This window comes from Artibeus jamaicensis, unplaced genomic scaffold (genome assembly GCF_021234435.1).
Source record: "Artibeus jamaicensis isolate MK-2021 breed Jamaican fruit bat unplaced genomic scaffold, CSHL_Jam_final contig_923, whole genome shotgun sequence".
NCBI classification, from domain to species: Eukaryota; Metazoa; Chordata; class Mammalia; order Chiroptera; family Phyllostomidae; genus Artibeus; species Artibeus jamaicensis.
This window is the reverse complement of record NW_026522014.1, coordinates 3,955,206-3,983,127: the sequence shown is the minus strand read 5'-3', so window position 1 is coordinate 3,983,127 and position 27,922 is coordinate 3,955,206. Positions and strand designations below refer to the sequence as shown.

General features: G+C 43.8%; 1 protein-coding gene across 1 annotated transcript; it reads left to right on the top strand.

Annotated features, from left to right (window-relative positions):
• Nucleotides 1-916: 916 nt before the first annotated feature.
• On the top strand, nt 917-26,177 carry PON1 (paraoxonase 1). The gene is made up of 9 exons (XM_037142787.2): nt 917-1,052; nt 8,126-8,196; nt 9,846-9,901; nt 11,015-11,183; nt 14,627-14,753; nt 17,866-18,066; nt 19,392-19,473; nt 22,956-23,084; nt 25,758-26,177. The coding sequence occupies exons 1-9, from the start codon at nt 979-981 to the stop codon at nt 25,914-25,916; spliced, it is 1,068 nt and encodes a 355-aa protein (XP_036998682.2). The 5' UTR covers nt 917-978; the 3' UTR covers nt 25,917-26,177.
• Nucleotides 26,178-27,922: the final 1,745 nt, after the last annotated feature.

Here is a 27,922-nt window from a genome sequence, read left to right as displayed (position 1 = left end):
AATAAAACACTTTGGTGTTGGATGGCAATATTTCAGGGAAAAAAGGAAAGATGGATGGTGTAAGAGAGATAAGATGTAACTGGGACCAAAATCTTAAGAAGGAAAGGGGCTCAGAGAAAGGGAGGGACTGGTCACCAGTGAGCCAGGAAGCCCTGATTCATGGTGACAGGAGAGATGATTGTGCAGACGCACCTCCTACCTGGCTATGCTCAGATGTACCTTATCAGTGAGGCATCCCCTTGTCTGTGAGGCCTTCCCGGACTCCCCTTCCTTAAGCAGATCTCAGTACTCCCTATCTCCCCTTTTTGCTTTATACTTCCCCATAGAATATGTACATTAGCCACAGTACTATATGCAGTAGTAATATATTTCACTGATTTCTGCACACAGCAGGTACTCAGATGTCAGCGAGTGCTGGAATGAATGAATACTGGAGCCACATCCCTGATGAGCTATAAGGTTGGGGATGGTGCTGAGAGATGAGATGCTTGCTGCCCAGGTGTTTGCGAGTGACAAACAGTGATAGAATAAAGTTAGAATTTCAGGGTTCCAATCACAGCTCTCCCTTCCTTCCATACCTTGTCTGGCTGTGTTAGAGGATCAAATTTACCGAACTCTCGGAGAGCCCAGGATTAGAACCTTTATCGGCACAAAGCGAACGTTCATCGAAGCTTCCCTCTCCTTTCCCACTGCTCACCATCAGCTCTGATCTGCTCGTTCCCCCCTCCTTTCCTGGTCTAGACACTGTTCCTGGTTTCCTCTTTTTAAAGTCTGCGGAAGCAGGCAGCTCCTAGCAGCTCGTGGCCGCAGGCAGGTGCTGACCTGAAGCCAGCCGGGTCTGTGCGCCCTGCCAGCAGGGCCCGGTGGGCGGGGCCGGGAGGGCCAATCCCCGGCAGCGCAAGCGGGACTCCTGTTGCAGGCAGGTCAGTTCTCCCGCCCTGGGTGCATCGTGCCATTCACCCTTCTCTGTCCCAGGCCATGGCGAAGCTGAGCTTGTTCACCCTCTTGGGGCTGGGACTGACACTCCTCAAGGATCACGACTCTTCTTACCAGTAAGTCGGGCTGTGCTGAGAGCTGTAGCAGCTGACCCCGCCCAAAAGTGGGGTCCAGCCTCTTAACAGAAAGTCTCACAGGAAATGCTGGATGCACATCCCGCAGGGATTCTGCAAATGATTGTCCAACTTTCAGTTGGCCCTTGGAAATGGCTCCACCCTTGCGATCTGAGAGATGGGGTAAGGAGCCGGCTGTTAGTCATGCGAGTGGCCAAGTTGTTAATTTTTCACGAAGATCTGTAGATTCGCTTCTCAACCTCTCTTCCAAACAGATAACCAGACTGGGGGTCGCCCTGAGACTGTGTGAATTAGGGAATGGAGCCCCCACCGTGACTGTCTGGCCCGTGCTCTCCATGGGGACTGGCTGGGGGGCTGGGGTGGGAGGGGATGAGCCCTGGCGCTGGCATTTGATGCCCTGGGTTTTCTGTCTCTTATGCTGTGGGATCTTGGGCAAATCACCTTACATCTCTTACATGCACTACTTCAGTAAACCTGAAATGGTAATACACGCGTACATAGGAAGCAGCTAACACAGCGCTTGGGACATAGTAACTACTCGGTGAATGTTAATGCCCTGCTTCCCTTAAAGTATTTTCTATATTGTTAGATACTGGGCCGGGGGCGGGGGGAGGGGAGAGCTACTTTTTAAGAATGTCTCAGTAGTTTATGGGTAATTTTTTACAGGGGTTCAAAGTCTAGAGATCATCTAATCTCTAAGACTTCATCAACAAGTAATTTATTTACTTTGAAGTAAAACATTACTAAAAATCAAATAGAACATTTTGGGTTTAAAACAATTATATAACCTGATGGACTAATCAGAATCTTACATCCAGAAGAGGGTTTTTTCTAAATAAGCTTTTTTGTTTTGTTTTTCCTTTCCAATTGTTGGTTATTTTTGGAATCAAACTGTTAGAAGACAAAGAGTTATTTGAGGTTTTAAACCATGTGAAAATGTGTAAATTTTTATGAATCGTGGTATTATTTGCTACTAAAAGAGAACACACACACACACACACACACACTCCAGCATATATGTGCCTTGTGATGTCACCTGGGTGGGAAAGAGCCTCAATGAGATAGATGAGCTTTCCCATCTAAGCTTTCCTATTTTTTTTTAAAGATTTTATTTATTTATCTTCAGAGGGGAAGGGAAGGAGAGAGGGAGAGAAACATCAATGTATGGTTGCCTTTTGTGCATCTCCTGCTGGGAACTGGCCTGCAGGGAACAGGTCTGCAACCCAGGCATGTGCCCTGACTGGGAATCGAACCGCGATTGTCTGGTTCGCAGGCCCGCGCTCAATCCACTGAGCTACACCAGCCAGGGCCCTATCTAAGCTTTCTCCTGTGTATTGTGCCCTTGCAGCTGTGCCTGGGCTCGGTCCACTGCACCCTCCAGGCTTCCCCTCACGGAGACGACTTCCACAGAACTCCACAGCCACCGTGAAGGAGGGAGGGTCTACCTTTCTGGTTTACCTTCTTCATTTACTCTAAGACTGAACGCTCCAGCACCTTGTGTACATTTTCATGTAAAAGTATAGCTTTACCCCATCCACCCTAAAAAGTTTCTCTCTTGATATGAGGTCTTAGCTTATTTTATTCAACATTAATACTTCCCCAAGTTTGTTCTTTGGAACATGAATCTCAGGACTTGCTCCCCCCTCCAAAAAAAAAAAAAAAGATTCCTCAAACGAATACATTTGGGAAGTGTCTGTTTCAGCCTTCTTCTAGAGATTGGCAGTGCACTCATGCATATTGAAGGCTTTGAAAAGTCCTCCCATAAAAAAAAAAAAAAAAGGATTTTACTTTGTTTAAGTCATCAGTTCATGGACTTATTCATCCATGTCCTCCACTCTCTTTTCTTGGTACCATCCACGAACATCCTGCATAACTCTCTGAGATAGTTTGAGAAGGGACTTTCTGTACCACGGACTTGAACCAAGACTCAGATGTCACCATAAAGAAGTTGGGTCTCAGCCTTGGGCATCAGGGGAAGCTCATATTAGAGAAGCAAGAAATCATCAAGGGAAAATGGTTTCAGGGCCCCAAGTCTGGCTCTGATTTTTCCAAGAAGGACCAAAGCACACCGAGGTCATAGCTGAACATGTCACCAGTCTCTGTGAGTCCCTTTGTTGGCACAGCCTGCGGTTTCCCTGAGTGGATGCCACAGGGATGGCGCGGTGGGAAGACCTGGGGTCTGGTTTGTAAGTAAGAACTTACTGCATTACATTCAGCGCCTGCATCCATTGAGTGGGGAGGGAGCTTAGTGCTTGAACTTTCAGCTGTAATCAGATGACCAAGGAGGGAAAAGCAAAGTGAGACTGGGATGGGCTTCCGGTTTTAGAACAGAAAGAGGGCTTGAGGAGCAGGCACACAAGCAATGCAGGGCTGAGAGGGATGGGTGGTTAGGGCCATGGAGGCTGGAGCCTGCTGGAGCAGTCCAGGCGGAAAGGTCCTAAAGCCTCCCTGGTCAAAAAGACTCTGGACCAGATGTGTGAGCATCACCTGGGACTTCTCTGGAATGCAGAATCTTGGGCCCCACCCGCACTATTGAATCAGAATCAGCAGAACCTAACAAGCTCCCCAAAGGATTTGTATGTACTTCTCTAAAGGTCATTCAGCTCCTGCTGCAACTGTTAGAACCAGATCAAAAGATCTTGGAGGATTAGTAAAATACCTTTATCTGCATTTTAGAGATCAAGCTCCCAGAGTCCCAGAGAAGATCATGAATCTTCCCAAAGGAGAGAGGGCAGACATTATGTCCAGAGGGCTGCATCAGGGGCAAGCCAGACCTCTGGTAGATAAATCTTTTTTTCTTCTTCAGAGGTGGGCGTATGGGAGTGGAGCAGGTTCACAGAAGTTATATAGGCCAGGGCTGGAGGCAACTTGTGGAATGATACAAGGGGTGTCTTGGCCCTGTCCCTGACCTTTCCAGGGTGATAGCCGCACAGATGAAGGAACTGAGAGAACTCACCTGGGTCAATAGTCTCTTCTTCCATAGTCATGGTCACCTGCCTATGGCCTTGCAGGAGTGCACTGTGCACACCTACAAGGCCACAGGCAGGTGAACAGACTACAGTATTAACTACAGTATTAACAGAGCCTTTCTGGAAGCCTGCAGTGTTGCAGTCCCCCATCTCTGTGGCAACTTTCCATTCCTAAGTTGCTGATTATGATGGGTGAGCCCACTGTTTCCCTTTATCAGAAGGAGAGTGAGTCCACTGTTTCCCTTTATCAGAAGGAGACCAGGACACTCGCCTCCCCGCACTGCACTTCTGCCACCACCATGCCCACTCTGGGCAGCACATGCCAGCAGGAAGATGGCAGTGGTGCATTCCAGCTGACCTGGGTGGATCTTATTTCTACGACGTTCAAGTTGCTTTACCATTCTGAGCCTCTTCTCCACCTAAAAATTATGGAAAGATAATACATATCACAGTAGAATATATGTAAAATCTGGCACACGGAAGGTGCTCTGTACATGTTAGCTTTTATTATTGCCATCTGCTATCACAAAAATCCACCCATGAATGATCCATCTAGTGAGTGATACTGGAACATGCACTGTGGCACTACCTCACTGAGACCCCAAGTTAAGGACAAACAACTCTCCAGCCTACCATGTCGATGCTCTCAACACCGGGTCCTCCATCTGACACACTCACCTTCGAACTCCATGAAACAATCCAGCAAACCTCGATGGGGCGCCTTCTTCCTGTGAGCGCGGTATTTATGCCGGAAGTCACGGGATGACTAGGATGTAGGATTCACCCCAGATTTCAGAGCTCACTGGGAGGAACAAGACCCAAAGTTGGTAACTGTGAAACACTATGGTGCGAGACTTGACAGAGGTACGTGTGAAGGTTGCTGAGGATAAATAAAGGCATTATTAATTCTATCCCAGAGGATGAGGAGTAGCTACGGAAAGTGATGAGTGGGAGTCTTCCCTGTGGGTTAGGAGGTAAAGGTGTCCTAGGCGGAGGGAAAAGTGTGAGCAATTGGAAAGAAGTCTGAAAGCGACGGAGGCAAGGGTCCTTGGCATCATGACACCTGATCCCAAATCTCACCGCTACCTTTTTAAATAAGTGAGCACGGGCAATCTACTGTGCTTCTCTGTGCCCCCGTTTACTTACCAATGACACAGGTGACATAGGAATCCTTGCCTCAAAGGTGACTAAGGAGGTTAAACAAGGAAGTGGGTGTGAGAGTCCTGAGCACAGGGGTTGGCGCGTAGCGGGTCCCAGTCGGGAGCACTGAGTGAATGAGGAGTGTGCAGTGTCCGGAAATGAGGGTGAATCTGGCCCCAGGGAAAGTTCCAGAGTGGATTTCTTTTTTTTTTATAAGTAATCTTTTTTTTAAATATTTTATTTATTTATCTTTAGAGGGGAAGGGAAGGAGAGAGGGAGAGAAACATCAATGTATGGTTGCCTTTCGTGCGTCCCCTGCTGGGAACTGGCCTGCAGGGAACTGGTCTGCAACCCAGGCATGTGCCCTGACTGGGAATCGAACTGCGATTGTCTGGTTCGCAGGCCTGTGCTCAATCCACTGAGCTACACCAGCCAGGGCCTACAGTGGATTTCTTAATGCACCACTGAAGATCTACACTTGCTTTTGTAACAAGTAAGCCCATATTTGCAAAAAATAATCCACAGGAGGGAGTATGTGATTTCCGGCCAGAGTTCAGAGGCTTAGAAATCAGGGACACATCTCAGGCAGTGCACTTGGAACATTTGGAGTTCATCAAGGCCTTGACAAGATATTTCTTAATAATTGAGAACAATATAAAAAGTATCAGAAGGATTATAGCAGCACAGGCAGAACCGTCCTCCGGTGCTTGTCCAGCTTCTAAGCACTGCCATCTGTAAATTTTGCTTGGGTAGAGGCCTGAATGTGAGCTGTGCATTCATGCTTGAGTTCAAATCCCAGCTCAGCCACTTTGGAACTCTGCGGCCTTGGAAAGCTACTTAATCCTAGTCATCTGTAAAATAGGGCAAATAATACCTCATGGAGGCGTTCGTGGATTAAATGAGGGTCTATACCATACCTGAAATGTAGTAGTGATTATTATCCTGTTGAGATGCGATTTGTTTGGGCCATAAATTTGAACTCAAATCAACTTAGTGCTGGGTTAATGCGTCCTTACCTACCCAGGACTCCTCTTACCTGTGGTCCTTCTTTTGCCAGGTTAGAGATGACCTGCCATGAGAGAGAAGCTGAAATTAGGGGAGCTGCTGAGTAGGCCAGCTTTTCTCTGCCCTCGGCCAACCCACCACATTTGATGAAGCTTGAGAGCCAGGCAGTATGTCGACTCTGCTCATATGGTTTTGCACTAATATAGCCAGGCTCTCCTTGACAATTTTCACAAGCCTTGACCCATTCAGCAATTTCACGTCCTTGAATCTCTTCTTCCATGCTGCACTTGGCTCTGTCCTTGGCATAGCATAGCATCACCCATAGCATCATATCCTCTGAGTTCCCTGGGGCACTGTATGACTATTCCCTGAGCTTTCTCTTCTCCAGTATTTTTCCAAACGGTGGGTCACAGAATCCACATAGCAGATCATGACCAGCATTTTAAAATAAATCAAATTAAATTAAATCAAAGTGCTAAAGACGTCTCTATCACACACATGAGGGCAAAAATTTTTTCATGAACCTTATTTCAGATCCACACAGTGGGAGAGTGTGTGTTCTGTGTGTTTCTATTCTACAAAATGCTTTTCCTAACGTGGGTCTTATTTGGAACATTTTCAAGCCTCTGTTCCATCACTTTCCCTTTTTATTTCTTTATTGCAGTTTTTTTGTGATTGTATGTCAGAATCCCATTTTTGAAAGAGCTTTTAGTTTCTCAGGTGGTGGAGCAGATCCCAACCTCCCTTTGAAGTCTGTTTTCTAACTTCAAGTTCGTCATTCAGGGAACCACTTTGCAAGCTGGGCCTTCCTCGTCTCCGGGTCTGTGGCAGCCAGAGTGGGACTTCTCTGCCCTGGCTGTGCACCTGGATAAACTGTGGTGCTTTAATAAAGCTGATGATGGACCCACCCCTAGCCACTCAGGTCAGACCCTCTTAGACGGGAGGATTGGTAGCCAGTGGCATGGTAATAGAAACATAATAAATTTTTTCCCCCGAATGAATAATGAAAAGTCAATTACCCGCAAATTCCTATCATTTTGTACCAGGTTGGTAAGAATTTTAGCCAAAGTGCCCATTGACTTCTAGCCCATCCTCCTCCTTCTGTGACACTAAATTCTCAGGATGGCAAGTAAATTTTGGGGCCTATCTTTAGCCAAATAAGATCTCCAGGGATTCTTAGATATTGTTACTGCTCACTGTGTCTGTGATACTATATTACCCAATTGTTTAAATCTCTTGGCTGTGCCAATGCTGTCGTCCATGTCTTTCAAACGGCTCATCCAGAGCTTTGCTTCACTCAGGCCGCCTGTGGTGCTTCCTTCTCACACCTGTTCTTTTTCCCTTTGTCTTTCACTCCAGCGTTCCCTTCAGTGCTTATGCACTCAGATTTAATAGGTTGCTTTTGGACGTGTTCGTGTGGAACGCCTTTTTATGTGCTGGCCTTGGGTATGATTTTCTGAAGCTATAAATCTTTTTAAGCACACCTGCATTTTTCAAGTTAACACACCTGAAAGCAGATGCCCAGTCCGGGCTCTGGAGTCTCACGGAGCAGATGGGCTGGAGGCCATCTGTCAGCAGCCCTGAAACATCAGTGGAATAAATTGGAACCATGTTGCTATTTACCGAATTTCCACTTAGGACTGCTTACACAACTGATGAAATAGTTCGTTCCTCTTCCTGCCAAAGTGCACAGAGCCCTGGAGAAGATATTATGTATCTTCTTTGTGTACCTGTTCACCTCTGCCTAATTAATACTAATTGCACCTACAGGCTCCATGTGTCTTGCCTGGTAGAACTGCTGAGGTTCCAAGGAACACAAAGCTTGGGTGGGAACCCAGGTGAAGTAAAGTTAAGGAATACTTCACTGGCTGCTTACCTTTGCAACTTAATTGTAATATCTGAATAGTTTTATGTGTATTTTATTCTTTTTTTCTGTCCCAGAACAAGACTTAATGTTTTCCGAGAAGTGCAACCAGTGGAACTTCCTAAGTGTAATTTAGTTAAAGGAATAGGTAAGTATGTGAGAGAAGGTAATAGCTCATTTGAACTTGCAGTATTATTTTACTACCCCAGTTAAATTTTGTTCAAAAATAAAACTATAAAATCGGAAGAGTATGATTAAGTCAATTCATGTTCTTATAAATAAATTACGTGTCTTTTGACTTCACTAACATATTGCCAGGGTGTTGACAGTGTTTTGTCCATTTGTTTTTGTTTGGTCAGTTTAGTAAAACAATAGAACAATGTTTAATTTTATGCTAACACAACCTGTGGAGATGGCAGAGGAGAAAGCAAGAGGGAGGAAAAAGTAGTAAGATTGGTTTTAAAAAAATAAAATTTATTGATTAGAGAGAGAAAGAGAGAGAGAGAAAAGCATTAATTTGTTATTGTATTCATTTATGCATTCATGGGTTACTTCTTGTGCTTTGCCTGGGGATTGAACCCTAACCATGGTGTATTTGGGAGGACAGTTTAATCAACTAACCTAGCCAGCCAGGGCAAGGGTAAATTTTTAAAAAGCCCTCGCACACTTTTGCAATTAACCACAAGGCTTCTTGAGACTCTCAGCAGATTGCCCCTTAAGTCTCATTAGTCAGAGCTAGACAACTGGTTGACTAGCTGGAAAGGAAGCTGGGAACTTGTTGTCAGGTGTCCATTGTAGGAGACCAGCCCTGTCAGCAAAGATAAAAGGGCAGGGGAGTAACAGCTGGCAGGCAACCAACGGGGAGTGTCATTAAGACTTGAGTACTTTTCCAGTTTCATCCAACAAGCCTAGTTATTTGAGGATGACTTGTTTGAGATCCATGCTTGTGTTGTTTCCTGTTATGTTTGTTCTCTTTTAAAAATTATCTATCTTAGTTGTGTAATGTTAGAAAGACTAGACCAGATGACTTACTCAGTTAGATTGGATAAGCTTGGTCAGATATCTTATAGTGCATTTTTCCTCTAGAAAACAGATATGACATTGATATTAAATATCACTAGGTATTTGAAGAACAAACATCCTCTCTTAGAGTATCGGTGCAAAACTAAAAGTTCTCATTTGTTTCTAGAGTGGTTGAAATTTTTTATGTTTACATGTATTTAAAATATAACTAACTTGATATTTTACTGATGTTTATAATTAATAAGTAAATACATACTCTTCATATGAAATGTATCTTCATTTTAACTAGTTTAGAATTTGCTTATATTTTGAATGTGGTTTTCAAAGAGTTTATTTGATTTGGAACCACTTATATATTATATCAATGTATATTTGGAACTATTAATATTTATAATATCAATATATATTGGTAGTTTACTCTGTGTCTTTAAAAAATAGCAAGCTGTTTTCAAATATCATACCTTTTATACATTTTGTGAATTTACATGAACTTTATATGAGATTTCAGGCTCTGAGACAAAAGTTTTAGTTCATCCATTTACAACAAATATGTTAAGTATACATTTTAATTTTACTTAATTATATTAATGCCTTTTCATTTTTATATAATCACATTAGTCAATTGGAAAATACATGAAAGAACTGATTATTCTGAACCTGTCAGAGAGAGCTGCATGGGTAGTCCCATTTTCGATTTAGGAGTCATTTAAAAACAGGCCCACTGGCTCCTTGCAATAGTGTAACATGGTCTGCACGGTCTGTTCTCCCGGGCAGAAGCTGGCTCTGAAGACTTGGAGATACTTCCCGATGGACTGGCTTTGATTAGCTCCGTAAGTGTGTTGTTTCACTACCCCACTTTCTAGAACCAAGAGTTGTGTCTTTCATTTAACCCTTCTCTATCCTGATGCCCACCTTCAGATAAAATGAGCAGTCACATGGTTCAAAAAACAAACCCTATATGCATTTTCACTGGTGCTATAAATATGATTATATGAGCTCCACTCCTATTTGTATTCCTGTATGCATACTGAACTCGCATACTACCTTATCTTCCATTGCAACCACTGAGAGCCCAACAAGTTCAAGAATGGCTTCCCATTCAACTGTCTATCCCTTGACTTATTTAAGTGGTGTACTCAAATATTTGATGCATATAGTGTACTTTTATTCCCCCTCACACGTCATTTAGATTTTTACCTTTTTTCTTGTACTTTTCTGAATAAGTCCTTTAATGTAAAACTGCTGATAGGTTATTCCATTTTTCACAGCTTTGGAAAACTCTCGTGCATACAGATCACTGTGGTAGTGGTGTAGGTCCAAATAAAAGATGACGGTGTAGTCTGGGATGACAGAGTTAATAGGGCACTGAATAAACATGCAGCCACTGAAAACCCTTTGCTGCCGGTTGTAAATTATGTAGTCCAGTGTTCTCTTATGAAGATAGAGGACCAGTCCTCCTCTACAACAGTTTCTTGCAAACCTTTTTCAAAGCAACAGAATACGTATTTTAAGCCAAATCACACGTAGGGCCCCAGTGTGTAAAACCAGGAAGAGCTGTGTTATTCTAATCTAAGGCTCATTAGATTTCCCCTAAACCTCTGAACCTGAGATGTTCCCTCATAGTCCTGGTTTACATTGTTAAACCCCATTCATAAATGTCCCTTTGGTCTGCTCTTATTTTTCTATCTTTCTCATATGTTGGTAGCTGTGATATGGGACTCACAGAGCTTCCCTGCTTGTGATGGGTCTGTGCCTGTGTATGGGGGGCCCTCTGATGGAGCATGTGGTTTCCAGAGCCCACGACAGGACCACTGCACAAGCCAGCGAAGAGGCTGCCCGTGTGGCCTGGCTGCGTGAAGCAGACAGAGTGGACCCATGTGCCACCGACCACCTCCAGCAGCATTTCTAATGTTTCTGGATTTTTCTCCTTCATTATTCATAAGGGATTGAAATTTCCTGGACTAAAGAGCTTTGAACCCGATAAGCCTGGAAAAATACTTCTGATGGACCTGAACGAGGCCGACCCAGCAGTGGTGGAACTGAACATCACCGGAAGTGCGTTCGATCTGTCTTCCTTCAACCCCCACGGGATCAGCACCTTCACGGATGCAGGTGGCAACACTGAATGTTTCTTAGAAATAAAACCAAACTGTTTTTTAAAAGCAGGAAAAAGTTAACACATGAATATTTCTTTTCATTCAACTAAAGTACAGTCGTGAATAATGTTCTTCTTCTGCATTTTAAACATACCCCTTGTGTTAATTAAAGTACTTCAATGCTTGAGAATGTTAAAATATTTAAGATTTCTAAAGCCCCGAATTTAAAAAAATACTACCAGCATTCACGGTATCCCTATAATTACTGTAGTAATAATATTCAGCCCTAATAGTATAGGTTTTCAAACTTTAAACCATTTTACAGATCCAGGCAGGTACAGGAATGGATTTTTCTAACATAAGCCATCTGCAGCCTGTGGTTCCGCTGACGGAAAGTCACTATGGGAAGCTTTCCCTCAGCCCCGTCCCCTGCAATGGCCCCCTGTCCCCTGGTTCCCCTGTCTGTCTTCAGACTGCCTCTCCACATTTCCATATGTTGTCCCCCACCCCCTTTGTCTTCCTTCCCTTCCTTCCTCTCCCCAGTTCCTCCTTTCCTGCCTTCCTCCCCCTCATTTTATGCAGCTGGCCACTCCCTCCTTCCAGTAACTGGCTCCTCCCTCTGAGCCTACGGCAGGTTTTCTCTCCTGCTCATTGTTTTATCATTCATTTCAAAAGCTCGGAGCGTTTTCCAAAGGACTACTTTTTCGTCTCTTGTTTATTTCTCTATTTCAAAAAGCGGAAAGTTTAGCCATATCACAACTATAACTGTACCTACTTTCCAGGAGAACGCTTCCAATGGAGTATTCTTTTTTTGGTTTGTTTTTAAATCAGCTCTTCAGTTCCGTTCCTTCAGCTTGCTTTGATAGTTCTGTTTGGCTCCTCTGCTACAGACACTTGCAACTCAAAACATTGCAAAATTTTTTTCCATCTTTTAATATTCCCTTTATCACTTCTACCTCATATGATTTCCCTTCATATATATATATATTTCCCTTTTGATGATCTCTTTATATATTATTATATTTTATTTTCAAAATATTTTTAAGTGTAAAATATAGTGTTGGGCGTATATATACACTGTTAAATAAAAATGGGGAATACTCCAGAAATATTATGCACACCTTTCTCTAACATGCTTTTGCATTAAACACTACACTCTTTTTGTTACAGAACAGATCGGGGTAGGGGGTGGTGAATGGTATACTATTACTAAATGGATCCACCCTTGTACTCCGGGGGTCCCCTACCTTGTACTAGTTTTGCCTTGCCTGCTGCCAGGGCAAGACGTCTCTCAATGCCAGAGATTGATGAAAATAAAAGGGATTATTTATTTAAAGAGTTATACAAACTTAAGAGTAATAATGTCTTCACTTAGATCCCAAAGTCCTTTAGAGTACCCAGAAATGCAGTCCTTCCTTCCCCCTCTGCCCAGTCTTGGGTACCATATTTCAGGAAAAGAGATAGAAGTCCATGGTTCTTCTCTGCCCAAGCCATGTGGTCCCAAAAAGATGCGTGGTCCCAAAAGATGGCTCATGGCTGCTGGGCCTGGGTTTAAATCCCAGTGCCAATCTTACTAGCAGCCCCATTTCTGGCTCCTCCCACAACTGGCCACAGCTGCCAGCATTCCCATATTTTCCCAGCTTTATCTGGCTGTCATATAAGTCCAGGCAGGTGTGGTCCTGTGGTGTGGAGCCAATCATCTCCAAGCTCTTACACAGGTGCAGGCGCTGTAACCAGGGGGAGTTGCCTCCTAATTACATCCTGTGTAAATTACATCCCATCCCCCTGGCTCAAAGCATGGCCACAGCTGTTTAACATATCTATGAAATCAGTTAAAGGGTATAGATATGTTAAATGACCATTCTAGAGGTTATCTACAAAACTATTGCTATTCAAAACAACTCTCAGTGACCCTGCTCCATGAATCCCATTCCCCAGCTCAGACTTGTGAGGGTGAAGACATTCTATATACATGTATTTTTCTAATATTTCCTGGACTCCCTGAGTTCTGGACCCCATTACAAATCCCTATTTGGGGTCCCCCCTTGGCTGCACTCTGTTACTTTCTGTGACAGTGCACTTACGGCTACTTTGCAGTGGCTGTTAAAGGATGGTTGGCATGTATCTGCCTTTATGTTCATTACAAACAATGCTAAATGATGCCAAAATAATGTTCTTCTGCATATATCTTCTGTGAATATTTAAGATAAATTCCTGAGGATGAGCCCAGACTCTCATCCTCACTAATGTCTGATGTCTGACTCCTTCATTCCTCAGACATCATCAGGGGCTTTTGATACTTCCTGTCAAGTGCCCCTCATGTCCTTTCCTGCCTTTCCTCCTGGTCCAGTCCCTCCTCTCTACAAGCCTGAATTGCTACTGTAGCCTTGGATTGTGTTACTCACATGACTTTACTGATGTTATTCCCCATGAGTAAAGTCTGGATCCTTACCCTAAGCCCTAACAAGACTAACCGTGGTTCCCTACCTATGGCTTCAGCCTTTGTACTCTTTCTGTCACTCACTACTCCAGCTACAACCCCGCTACTACAAGAATGTGACCAGGAAGCTCCAGCCTCGGGCCCTTTGCACATTCTCTTCCCTCAGCTTGGAATGTTCTTTCACCAGATATTCATGTGGCTTCATCTCTTAGCTCATTCAGGTCTCTGATTTAATATCACCTCTGCAGAGAGAACTTCTTTGACTCCCATGAAGAGAACTTCATTATTCTCCATCCCTTTATTCCGTTTCATCTTCCTCGTGTGTCACTTAACACAAACTACAACAAATTAAATATGTATGTGTTGAATGAAGGGCCTCCTCAATGGCTTCTCTGCTCAAATCTGTTTATTTCTACCTATTACGCTTTGCATTGTTTTCCTTTAAACACCCATTTGGTCATGCTAAAGGTTTCCAAAGACTTACTGATTCTTAAGACTATAATTTAACTTTACTTGCCTCCTTCCTGACCAGTTAGACCAATCTCTTTCATGTCCCAAAGTTTTACTGACTCACAGAAGTGGCTTCCTTTGATACTCTCTCAGGTATTCTTTTATGGAATTTATACTGTGTGAGTTATACCCCAACACACCTTCTCGTATTAGTATTTCCCACGCTTCTCATCTCTTTTATCTTAACTCTGCATCTTGCTGAGACCATCTGCAATAGAAAGCTTAACAAGCTCTTTGGGGTTTTAATGTCAAGCACTGCTCATTCTTAATTTGAGGATATTTTTCTCCCTGTGGAGTTCAGAGTTTTTAAAGACTGTCAGTGGTTCCTTCTTTCACCATTTCTCTTTGGAACAACCACAAATGCTTCTCTCCACAAAGAGACGAAAATATTCCATCTGCCTGACACCCTAAGTACTAGTTGGAGGTGAGCTGAAATTGCTTTTTGGAGACAGTTCTGACAGCTGAGAGCTCAGTTAATGTTTCAATTTTTGTTTTTAATCTCCTCTCAGATAATACCGTGTATCTGCTGGTGGTGAACCATCCAGATGTCAAGTCTACCGTTGAGTGCTTTAAATTTCAAAAAGAAGAAAAATCACTTTTGCATCTGAAAACCATCAGACACAAACTCTTACCTAAGTATTGAAATCTCTCTTATTTCTATTTCCTTTTAACATTGGCAAATGGTTAATTGACTTGTAAGTTTTCCTTTTGGCTGGGGGGTGGGGTGGGTAAGGAGGATAATGGCTGTTCAACTCTCCTTTCTAACGATCACACAGTCCTCCAAATGCTCTTCTGCAGAAACTTTTGAGAACCCAAGCCTCCCAAAGAAGACCCATTCCCTCCCACCCTCATTTCTTAAGCTGTCTGGGTACTGGCTTATGTTGCCTGGCCGTGGAGTGTCTGTTAGTGCTTTTACCAAGGAAAATCTCTGCGCTTTTCCCAAAACAGACTGAGTGTTTCAAATCCAAATGAGTTGCACATCTTGAGTTTACTTGCTAAATTTTATGCTTTAAAACAATAGAACCTTAGATGTTCCTATGAATCAGAAACATATACCCAGGGGCACCTGCAATCTGGGGCCCCTGAGTCCCTCTGCTCCGCCTCCGCCGCAGTTAGGGTTGCACGTGGTTTATTAAATAGCGGATCTGTGATAACAGCTTGGTCCTGGGCTCCTGGGAAACATGACATAAGGAAAAAGAAAACACTCAAGGACCCCTGATTCCCATCAAGCCAACACAAAGGCAATGTCCCTGCTGACCTTAGGATTTGATTTATGGGGCGAGGGGTGGATTTAGGATAATAATCCATACCATTTTCCCCATTTTTTATTCTTTAATAATTATGGCTTTCTAGAATCCCAAACTCTACTCAAATAATTTACATACAGCATTCAACTATCTTGGTATTTGCAAATGTAGGTTTTTTAAGACTATGTGTTATTTACATTCAGGTACCTAGCTAAACACCTGGGTTTGTGCTCTGTGTTACCACTGCCTTTTCCTCTCCTTTTTGTACCTGGTGGTCTTGAAGATGAAGAAACAGATTGGAGAGAAACTGAGTTAGTGGATGAAGGTCAACCAACCAAACAGTGGTCAGTTAGGAGCTGTGGCGCAGGTGTTCGCCTGCATCCCAAGGATGAGAGAAGTTTCAGAGAAGAGCTTTTGATGGGAGAGTTTATATGTACATTCATGCCACAAATATCTTTTAGAAAGAGAATGACACTGAGAATGTGCCGAATACCAAGATCTAAATTAGGGAAAAGTTTGTAGGATGGAAAAGATGGACTAATAATAATAATAGTAGTAGCAGTGGTGATAATAACTTAGTGAGCTTTAACTATGTTAGGTGCTGCAATAAGCAATTTAAACAGGTTATTTTTATTAACTTTTTATAAATACCTTCTTGTTTAGGTTTTATTATTATAAAAAAATTTGAGGCCTGGAGTATTTAACTTGACCCACATGGGATTTTATGCTGGTAGCTTGGGTCTGGAATTGGTGAACAGAGCCACTATGAAAGAGTGAAAATGTATTTGTTTCACCATCTAATCTCGGAAATCTCAGACTTGTATAATTTCCTAGGGTTAGAGTAATTTTTTTCCCACTGGGCCAATTGCAAAAATATTGGTCTTTGGCAATGAAAACCTGAAAATAACTCTAGTGCCACCATTAATTGAAAATCTGCTCTCTCAACCCAAGGACTACCCATGTATATTTTCTGCTTTGTGGTTGATGGTTTATCGCATTAATTTTTGAATTGTTAATCCATTATAGTTTAGGCTTGTTATTATTAATAACAACACAATGGTCATTATTGGTCATTCACCATCTGCTAGGCATGATGAGAAGGCATACCTTGCATTCATTCTATCATTTTATTTTCACCACAGGCTTTCAATGCATGGAATGGAAACTGAGGCTCAGAGTTTAGTGACATGCTGTGACCCCACAGATGAGAGCTAGCAAAGTCAGGATTCAAATGGAGTCCATCAGATTTTAAATCTATTCCCTAAACCATTCCGCTCTGCTCCTTTGTATGAAAAACAGCACATGACTGTAAAGCATACTAATTTTGGGAATTTGCTTTTAAAAAAGAGAGAAGGTTTGCAGGTTTATGCCTGGAGCCTCTACAAACTAATCTTAAATCCCTAGACCCTTTTTTCTCATGCAGTGGGAGTGGCTACCATTGACGGAGGCTTTGGAGGGTGGTGGGCTCCCTGCTAAGTACACGACAGGCACGGCCTCATTTTAATTCACACTGTGACTCCACAAATTAAGAGTCGGACCCTCAGTCTTAGACTAATGAGCTGTACAACTTTGGGAAAATCATGTAACCTCTCTTTACAGAGGGGAAAACCGAGGCTTTGCACACTTATCTAACTCACCCAGGAGCCCAGAGCCACATCAGAGCTCTGCAATAGAGCAAAGATAATTCTCTCCCAGATAATGGCCCTAGGGAACTTCTGTCACCTCTATCAGCAAAGAATGACTCACTTAGGTGCTTGCGTTGTACCTATTAAAGCAGAAAAATACGCTCATATATCTTAGATTTTCAGTAACACGGAGAATCAAAAGCAGAAAGGAAAAAAGCCATAGCATCCTCTTTCTGAGCAGCCCTGTTCACAGGCATATTACTCAGTTTCGAAACAAAACTTTAAAGCTGGAAGTGACTCTATAAAGCTGAAAGAGATCAGCCCATCGCTCCCGCCTCTTACAGAAAAGGAAACTGAGGCCCTGAAATGTGAAATGAATGGTTTCCCCTAAGTCGTACAGAAATAGTAGCAGAGCTTTAACTAAAATGCAAGTCATACTATGGCCCGTGCCCTTTCTGCTGCCGATGATGCCTCTGACTGTTCTCGGTGAGGGTGAGTGCTGCATGAGCACAAGTAAATTTGGCCTCGGTAATGATTCCTGGCCTCATATCCACTGAATTTCCAACCTCCACACATGTACCATGCACATCCCCGCCCACCCCACCCCCGCCTGGCCACAGCACTATTTTAAGATACAGTAAATAGGGCTTTCATATTATACTGTGATCACCTCTTAGCGTTTCTTAGAGTGATCACTGTCTTGGGGGATTGTGTAGGTGGGACTGGTTTCATATGAATTCTCTGCCACACAGGTAGAATGAAGGCTCCATCCCATATCTTGGTTTTAGTAATAGATTTTAACGAATGCCAATGCATAACCCTGCAATATACCATCCCTCTAGCTGTACATGTGACATGTGTATGTTTGAATTGCAGTTTGAATGACATCGTTGCTGTGGGACCTGAGCACTTTTATGGTACAAACGATCACTACTTCATCGACCCCTTCCTGAAATCCTGGGAGCTGTATTTGGGGTTCGCCTTGTCATACGTTGTTTACTACAGCCCGAACGAAGTTCAGGTGGTGGCGGACGGATTTGACTTTGCTAATGGCATCAACATTTCACCTGACGGCAAGTATGGAAACTTTTAAAAGGTCATGCATTTGCCTGTATTCTTGTTAGATATCTTTTTGAACATCTTCCTTTTCTAAATAATGTGATACATTTTAACATATTATCCTAGTGAGAGGAAATTTTTAAAAATGTAAAATATCTTAATTTTTCAGGAAGTAAAATTTAGCAAATCAAAATTTCCTATTTGGTGAAGACATACTTTTGAACCTTTTGGGGGGGAGGCATGTACAGGGAAGGTATATTTCAAAAAGGTGAATAAACATTTAGTATCACTAATGATTACTGGGATGATTGCTTTCTATTGCTAAATAATACTGTGGTAAAATTTAGAACTACTAAATAATACTGTGATAATCATTTAGTATTATGAAACAATACTGTGATAAACAGTATTACTAAATAATACTGTGATAGTCATTTAGTACTACTAAATAGCTTTGCTTTGAGGGAAGATTTTCTGGAGTACGACATAAATGGTGGTAGGTGTTTATATCAGTGGGGCTGCTTTATGACCAGCTAAAGAGCTTGCACAAAAATGTAAATCAAGGCACTGCTTCCTTCATCAGAAAAGTGCTACTAGGAGCCAGAAAGTCCACGAAGCAGTGGGCTTGGTGCTGTAGCTGATTTACATTATTGTCTGGTGGTGGCCCCGAAGCAAGGAAATGCACATTTTGGGTTGCACTGATATCTATAAAATCTATGTCTCCACCTACATACCCTTCTTTGTCTGGTAACACCGTGAATTCCAGGAGGTTAGTAACATACTTAGAGACAGAAACAGGAACAGCTTGCGATCATCTCCTGGTCTTCAAAAATAGCAGATAATCACAGCCTGGGTGTGTCATTGCACTGGACGCTGATACCAAATCCGCAGGGTCAGGACCAGACTCAGGGGAGGCAGAGAGGAAGACTTCTCTCAGACCCAGGATAAGCACCTTGTCTTTCCTCTCGCTTTCTTTCTCTGGCCTAAAACTGGGAGTTGAGCACCAAAGGGCTTTCCTGCAGCCCGTTGGGGAGAGGCCGCTCACCCCTGTACTGACAAACCGAGAGGAGAATCGGAATGCTTTTCTCTCCCAGGTTAAGAGCTGGTGTTTAGGGTTGACTAGGGCCAACTAGGTTCCCCTCCTTAGAATGAACGTTATAGGACTAAAGTCCTGTGCACAGTGTGAGCTCATTAGTTCTGTCAGAATTTGGCATGCTCTGAGCTGGGCTCCATTTCCAGTCTCTAAGCAAAGTTCCTCTCAAGGAAGAGCTCTCACAACTTCACTGTCACCTTCAGAATCGCATCACTTCAAGTGCTTTGATGTAGCTCTTTCTTCTTTGAAGGTACGTCTATATAGCTGAATTGCTGGCTCATAAGATTCATGTGTATGAAAAGCATGCTAATTGGACTTTAACTCCATTGAAGGTAAGATGTATTAACATTGTAAGTTTGCAGAGTGGTAATTAGATTCTAATTGATTTGTGAAATGAAAGGTGAGGGAAAAGGACTGCCTAATTGGAGTGGGTGAGAAGCAGTTCTTCCCTCCTTTACTGCGAGGGAAGTACCATCTGCATGGTGTGTGTTTGCTGTTCACTTTTAATCATCCGTGGAGCAGGAAGCAGCAGGCCACACATCTCACCCATGAATGAAACTCTGATGCCTTCAACTCCAGGGAGTTTTAAGCTTGGGGTTGTGTTCCTGGGCCTCCCTCCCTCCCTTCCTCCTTCCCTTCCTTTCTTCTCTTTCTCCCTTTATGTTGATGGAAGAGCCAAGAAATCACCTCCACAGGTATTTAAAATGACAGCGTTCTCCACGGTATTATGAAGTCTAAGAACCGGCGGCAGCGGCGGCATATGCCCCAGTCCCCTCCCCCACCCCGTCCCTGTACTGCCTTTGTCTCCAATCCTTGTCCCTCTGCTCTGCCCTTCCTGCCAGCACAGCACAGGCCTGGACCGTGCCTGGGAGCTCACAGCTGTACTTTCCCTTCAGCATCCATTACGAACATACCGCATATTTTACTTACCCTCTCTATGGGCTGCCTCTCCCACCGGGCTGTAAACTCCATGAGGCCAGAGTTTTCCCATTTGTTCCTGGAAGGCTCCCCACCCCCACCACCTAGCAGGCATTCAACACACCTTTGTTAAATTAGTATGATGGGGCTGGCGTGTGCCAGGGGGTTCGGCTTCTACACCCACCAATTCTGATCCACTTGGAAGATTTGGGTCATAAGAGGTAAAAACACAAAAGAGAGGAAAGACAGGAAGAGCAAAGGGAAGCCTTGTGAATGTAGCACCTGCCCCTGAAAAATAAGACATTGTTCTCCTGCCAGAATGGCCCCAGCCTGAAGCCCTGTCCCCAGGCCCTGTGACTGCTCCTGTCAGCACATCTGAGGGACTGTCACAAGGGGCTTCACTCCGAGAAAATGACCGTGAAGCAACATCACATGCAACACTATGTCTGACATTAAAAGTCACTGGCAGGGCTAGTTTGGTACTAGCTGAAGAAAAATGGAATTTCCCACATTCACACGGGCTGAGGGAATAAGAACACACTGTGGTTATAGCCATATGAACTTGTAAATTGAAAGGTAAGGAGTTTTCTAAGAATAGAACCCACGCCCATGTACATTCAACATACAATGATAAAGGCACGGCTGCCACCAAGGCAAGACCGAGGGCAAGTCCTATTTCAGATTTGGCTCCCACATTTGGCAACAGATCATACTGGTTTTCTGATTAACTCAGTCGAGACTAACCCCTGCAGCTGAAATGGTCTTCCTTTCGAAGGATCACATGAATTAAGTCAGTTAATTAATGCCTGGAGTTCCAAGAAATGTGCTGCAACTGATCTCAGAATTTTCAATGAGATGCGGATGGGCTTATGTCCTGACAAAGTGTGATGTATACATAGGGAATATTATTCAGCCTTAGAAAGGAATGCAGTGCTAATACACGCTAAAACATGGATGCACCTTGAAGATATTATGCTAAGTGAAATGAGATAGACACAAAAGGAAGAAATACTATAGGATCCCACTTACATGAGCACCTAGATTAGGCAAAGGCACAGACAGAAAGTATAATAGAGGCTGCCAGGGGCTGGGGGAAGGGGGGGGAGCTGTTGGGCTGTTACTGTTTGGGGTGATGAAAGGGTCCAGAAATAGATAGTGGTGTAGTTGTACAACATTGTGAATGTACTTAAATACACTGAATTGTACACATAAAAGTGGTTAATATGGTAAATTTCATGTAATGTGTATTTTACCACAGTAAAAATAATCCCCTTCCCCAAATTCAAGGCAGCCAATGAGTTAGGCCTACTTTAATGAATTGCAATTCTCTAAAAATTGGGATATTTGTTAACAGAGAATACAGTTTTCCCCCAAAAGAATAATTTATGAAGTTTCCTTGACCGAGGAATGTAAAATTTTGCAGCTGGCTTTGTGGAGGTGTGAAATGCAGTGTGTGTGTGTACACTGTGGTGAATGAGCATTGCTAGGAGTCACAGGTCTGCAAGGCAGGAGCCCAGCACAGGCCCCGTTCTGGACGGTGAGCATTTCCTTGGCAGGAACCGCCGCTCGCCCCATTCTCTCCAGGGGCTGAGCTCCTTGCAGAGCACACAGTGGGGGCTCAGGAGTCGTGTGTTGAATGAAGGGGACCCCAGGCTTCTGTGCCCTTCTCCCACTCTCACCATCTCCTCCCGACTCGCAGGCTTTTATCTGCCATGGAATTCACCCACTGGCTATCACCTCTTCCAAAGTTAATAGCAGAGCCCCGAGACAAACGTTTCCCCTGTTTAAAGAAAGTACCGTATCACAGCACAAGGTCTGACACTATGATAGATGGGGGCTTGGCGGCTGAGGAAGGCCTGCAGCTGATCTTGACCAGAGCGTGTTTGCTCAGCCACCTCCTTTGGCCAGTCCTGCCTGTCGTCAGGGTATGAGTAAGTGATGGATTTCAATGAAGGTGAAAGGAGACTGCCACCATGTTTGAGCCCTCTAGTCCCTTCAGGGACAGGTAGGGATGGCTCTCATTTTGAGTAGGGAGCACAGGGCGGCACTGGCTCCCTGCAGCTGCCTGCTCACCTCTGGTCTTTGCAATGCATCAGCACCAGTTATTACAGGGTCTCCAGGCGCTGAGGTACGGGGGCCTCAGTCTGAGGTACACAGTGGATATTACTTCTCCAACTGAGAGTGAGCAGGAAACAAATAGATGTGATTTCTTCTTGGTAGAAGGCAGCCAAGATGATGAATGGTGGAATTAAAAATCGTTGGTATTATTTACGATCCTCGGGCAAAGCCTGGACAGCAACATGTGCCGTCGCCACATGCTTGCTCCTTATAGGTAGCAAATAAACAGCAGAAGAACGGGGAGTTGAATAACATAAGGAAACTACAGGAGAAACTTCTTCCCAACTCCCAGGCGGAAATTCGACACTGGGCGATCATTTGTCCTCTGGATGCACAGCCCATGATTAGCCGCTGAAGAAGGGCCTGCGTTTCACTGATGTTCCCATCAGAAATGAATCTACATTTCCTGGTTGTTTTCTGAATGCTTATAAAAATATCATTTGTGCATGCCATTTTAGAAATGAACTGTTATAAGCTGCACTTAACACTGCGTTTTTTTCCTTCCGTTTTTAGGTTCATGCACAGCTGTTAGTCTACACGACTTCACTGACATTTTGTCTTTCTTGGCTTTCTGCATCTCCCCGCTCCGTCCTCTGTCCTGATCCTACACTGGCATGGATGGGACTCCCGAATACTCCTGAAATGGGCAGAATCCTCGTGTCCCCAATACCAGCAGTGCGGTGCCAAGGACAAGACAGTAGTTCCCCTGACATGTTGCTCTATCGTTTCTTGATTTGTCTCACTTTCTTTCATTCTCTCCTTGATTTTGCTCTGGAAGTCCCTGGTCACTAACACCCTCGTGGACAACATATCCGTGGATCCTGTGACAGGGGACCTGTGGATTGGATGCCACCCCAATGGCAAGAGAATATTTTTCTACGACGAGAAGCACCCTCCTGCATCAGAGGTTAGTTTGAAAAGTGAATCCGTTCAGTGACCTTATTCCCGGCTGTTTTTCAGTTGAAAACATGATCCTCAATTATATGGGCAAGTAAAAGGGAGGACGTGGAGAGATGGTCCGAATGATCAGCTGGAAAAAGGAATTTGATTTCGGGAGGAGTTTTAGACAGAGTCTAGGCAGGAGACAGATGGTACATTTAAACTGGGTAATTTGAGAGGATTAAATAAGGACACTGTGTACATAGCTGTGGGCCGAGTGTAGGGAAATCAACCTGAGATGCCGTAGCCCAGGGCTGCGAAGGGGCCAGGGAAGGCTTCTAGAAACCAGAGCAAGAAGAGGGCTGCGTGTGAAGTGGGCCTTCTGAAAGGATCCTGGCCTCTGGTTGAGAGACGTAGCCAACCATCAGAGACCCCCAGGCACAGGTACCCCTCCTTCCCCTCCGACCTCCCATTCCCCCACTGCTGCTGTCCCTTGGTGGATCCAAACCAGGAGCTGGAGAGCAAGGGATCCCTCAATGTCAGTCTTCGTGCATCCGAGCTGAGTGGAGAGTGGACCTCAGGGCTGGGTTAGGGTAGCCAGCATTGAATGGGAGTCCATGCCTTTATTTCACTAATGTGTTTCTCCAACTTGGGAATTCACAATAGATAAAAAATATAATGGATCGCATTGCTATGGTCTCATCATTTGTTATCTGCCTGCCTCTCCAACTGGCCCCTCCCGTGTGTCGGTGTGTGCCAAGTCAACGCAGCGGACCAGTCCTAAAGCTCAGACAGGCAGCCTCCAACCTTCTCTGTGGTGGGTTGCTGAATCACCTGCTGGATTACTTTGGAATGAAAGACCTTTTCTTTCATCTTAGTTATACTACCCAAAGACCCAGTTGCTGTCCATGGTCTTTAGTTAGTGGACTTTTATCAGTACATGAACTTGAACTTCACAGTTATTTAAATGTTTGTGGCCACAGATATTTAAATGTTTACTATAACTTACCTGGGGTTTGCTATTTATACTTGTTATTTACATCAAATACATGCTACCATTTTTGATGTAGTGATGTATACTTTTTAAAGCTTCGTTGTTTTTTGTTTAAGATTTCACTTATTTTTAGAGGGGAAGAGAGAGAAACATCAATGTGTGCTCACCTCTTGTGTGCCCTCTACTGGGGACCTGACCTGCAACCCAGGAATGTCCCCTAGACCGGGAATCAAACCAGACTCTTTGGTTTGCAGGCCAGCACTCAATTCACTGAGCCACACCAGCCAGGGCTTAAAGCTGTTTTAAGAGTCAGTCTCACACCATCCCCTCAATAGAAAAAAAAAATTTATAGCCTATGTGTCTTGGATTAAGAGAAAAACACACACACACACACACATACACACAACCAAACATGTATTTCCAGCTACATCATGGCCCCTTATACCTTTAATTTTTGGGTTTACAGGACAATTGTGATTATGTTTGATGGCAATCCCTTGCACCTTTTCAACGTTCTTACTGGTAGAATGCCGTAGGGTATGTTTACCAGAGCTGAAGAATGCATACTGCGGTGTGTTCACTGGGACTCAGCAGAATGTCGGGTTCTCATTTGTTCCTATTTGTTAGCTCATTTGGTGAACTTGGCTCATTTTCTATAGCATGGACTTGGTTTGCTGTTCTGGAAAGAATACTTTCTTTCTAATGATGGATCTGTTAAAGTATAACAAAAACTAATAACACCCCACTATCTAATGTTCTCTTCTACAGAAGAGTACTTCAGGTTTATTAAAAGAGGCTTAATTACTTGAGCCAAGGTACACCCTCAACTGTTTCCCAGTAACTACTACAATTTATTACTATGGCAATTTTCTAAAATCTCTCTTTGGCGTCAGCTGTTTTAAAGAGGTCCTTTTAAAGGCTCCTACGAGCGGACCCTTCACTGTCCAGGCACTGGCCTTCCTGGTCTGCCACGTTCAAATGGAGAGATCCTTTCCTTGAGTCATTGTATTTCATCCTTAAAGCTGAAGAACAGAAAGTCAGAGGAGAAAGGGAACTTAGTTCCACCCATCTCCTTCTACAGACGAGAAACGAATGGCACATAGAAGACCCACAACACAACCTTGGACCCCAGACTTAGTAGAGTAAAATGACTCATACGAAATTGCCATTGTATCAGCCAAAAAAGGTCAAGTATGGGCTGTTACACGTAGTCAGCCTAACTACATTGTTGCTCAAGATCCAATCCTCTTTCTGCTCAGCTAAATGAAGGAAACTGAATTTGCACAATCCTATTTAGAGTTGGGACCTTAAGTTTGGAGGAATGGTTACGTGTGGTACAGAGATATATTCTCTTTGGGGACAATTTTTTTTTGATTGCCAGCATTTAAAAACCAAGAATTAAGTATAAACATCCAAATTCTTAGTTTGATAATACACCATGCTGTTTGCGTATTGCTGAGTTTGCTGGCCCCACATTTACTGCAGTCCCTCCTGCTGCCCTATGCCTCCCACGCAAGCGATGCTCCTCAGTCATTTCTTGCCTTGCCTCGGCTTGCCTGTCATTGTGCCAATGAGGAAACAGGTGTCTTGTATTGACAATAATATTGGAACAAAACATGGTTTACCTAAAGGCTTCTTCTGCAGAAATAACCCCATATTTAGAGTTATAAGTGATTAAAAATCTACCAAATATTATTTCTTTGATAGGTGCTCCAGATCCAGAACATTTTAACAGAGGAACCAAAAGTCACAGTGGCTTATGCGGAAAACGGCACAGTGTTGCAAGGAAGCTCGGTGGCCTCTGTGTACAAGGGGAGACTGCTCATTGGCACCGTGTACCAAAAGGCTCTGCTCTGCGAGCTCTGAGGGGTGGGCGTGCGCCGTGCCCCGGGAGCTGCGAGCCTGCCGTTTCAACTGCTCGCACCTACGGGAGACCACAGTGATCTCAGCTGAACGATGAACACGGACGCTACATGAGGATATTGTTAAGGATGAAAGTGCTGTTTAGCTGAGAAATAGGATGTGTAAAGCTGGCTGAGTGTACAGTATCAGATCAGTCTTGGGAGATTTTAAAACCTAATTTATCAGAAAAAAATCCTTCGCAATAAAATGGTTAATGTTGTCACATCAGGTGTCAGGTAGTAAATCGTGTGAACTGTATGTGACCCAAAAGATGCTTTCCCTAAGACCTGTGTTCCCTAGGCACACACGAGCTTAGTGCTGCCTTGATGGATCCTGTTCCCATGACAGGCGAGCAGGCCCTGGCTGAGCGGCTCAGTTGGCTGGGGTGTCAGCCCGCACACCAAGGGGTTGTGAGTCTGATTCCCAGCGAGGACACACACCCAGAGGGTGGGTTCGATTCCGACTGGGGTGTGAATGGGAGGCCACCAATGTGTGGTTTTTCTCTCACATTCATGTTTCTCCCTCTCCTTCCCTCTCTCTAAAGTCAATAAACGTATCCTCAGGTGAGGATTGAAAAATATGAATATATACACACACCCCTATAAGGTCTTTTATAAAAATGAAGAAAGAAAAAATAAAAGAGGAGGGCAGGATGGCCTCAGCAGTCATCCGAATGCCAGTGCTCAGCCAGGAAAGTCCGGTTCACGCGCCAGAAAACCAGGTGGTGCACGAACGACCACCCTCCACTCTGGGCCGCTCCCCCCGAGTGAGGCCACTAGACACACTGCGGAGCCAGGCTTCCATTCCCCACCGTTGCAAATGACGTTCTTTGTAAATATGAACTTGAATGCCCCGACTCTCCTCTGACGCTTGCTTATTCAATTCTCCTCTAGCAAATGGCATGTGAGAAAATCAAAATTCTTGGGAGTGTTCTCACACTTGAACATCATCATATGACTGTGTTACATCAGCACAAATGATACATTTTAGCTCCTTTAACCTGGTCCAAGGAAGAAGTTTGTTCACATGGGTGACTGGACAGAGTGAAGCCCATCACTGATTCGGGTTAAGCTAAGTGCCCCCACAATGACCCTGTGGTTGAGGTGCTGGTGGTTCTTTTTCTATTCTAACTCGCTGTGGAGGCGAAGAACACAATAGAAAAGTAAACAAATACAGAAACAGTACCTTTGCCTACCTTCTGAGGGACATGACTCTGAAGAAAAGGAAAAAATATGGCTATTATTTTCTTATAAAAGCCGCCTGAAGGTAAGGATTCCAGGCTGGATGATTTCTCTGGGATGTTAAGGCAGCCACGTCAGAAACAAAGTTTTTCTAAGGCATTTGCCGTGATGATGGTCTGGCATTTGGAGGAACATGTTTTGCTGATGAACTGAGAAAGGCTAATAGTTTAAGACCACTGCCTTCAAGTAATCAACAGGAACATTTTGTTCGGCTTGAAAAACACTTTCCTCCCAACCGGGTAGGAGTTGTTTTTAGTCACCATTTGATGAACGTGATGTCATGTATTTAGTGATGCAGTTTGTAGCCCTCGACGCCAGATTCTCAGAAATACTGTTTTGAACCCATCAGTAGCTGTGCTGCTTAGATTAAAAAAAAAGGCCACATTATTTCCTTTAAAAAGAATAGCTTGATATGATCAATAAAATGACCACAGCCTGTTCTCTCATTTTTAATAAAGTAAGCAAATTTGCCCCCCAGGCCCCAAAAGGGAAAGCTACCCGTCTAACATGGCTTACCCTCAAGGCCATCGAAGAAGGGACCATCCTTCCCCTTTATTGCATGGCCAAAGGGTTTAGTCACATATATTATGGGGTGTGTGCGCCTGTGTGTGTGTGTGAAGGAGAGAAATGAACACCCCTCATTTGATATATTCAAGTCTTCTCACCACTTAAAGCTTTGGAAACAAAATTGTTGAAAGCAACCCCATTCTCTGGGACGGCCCGATTCTT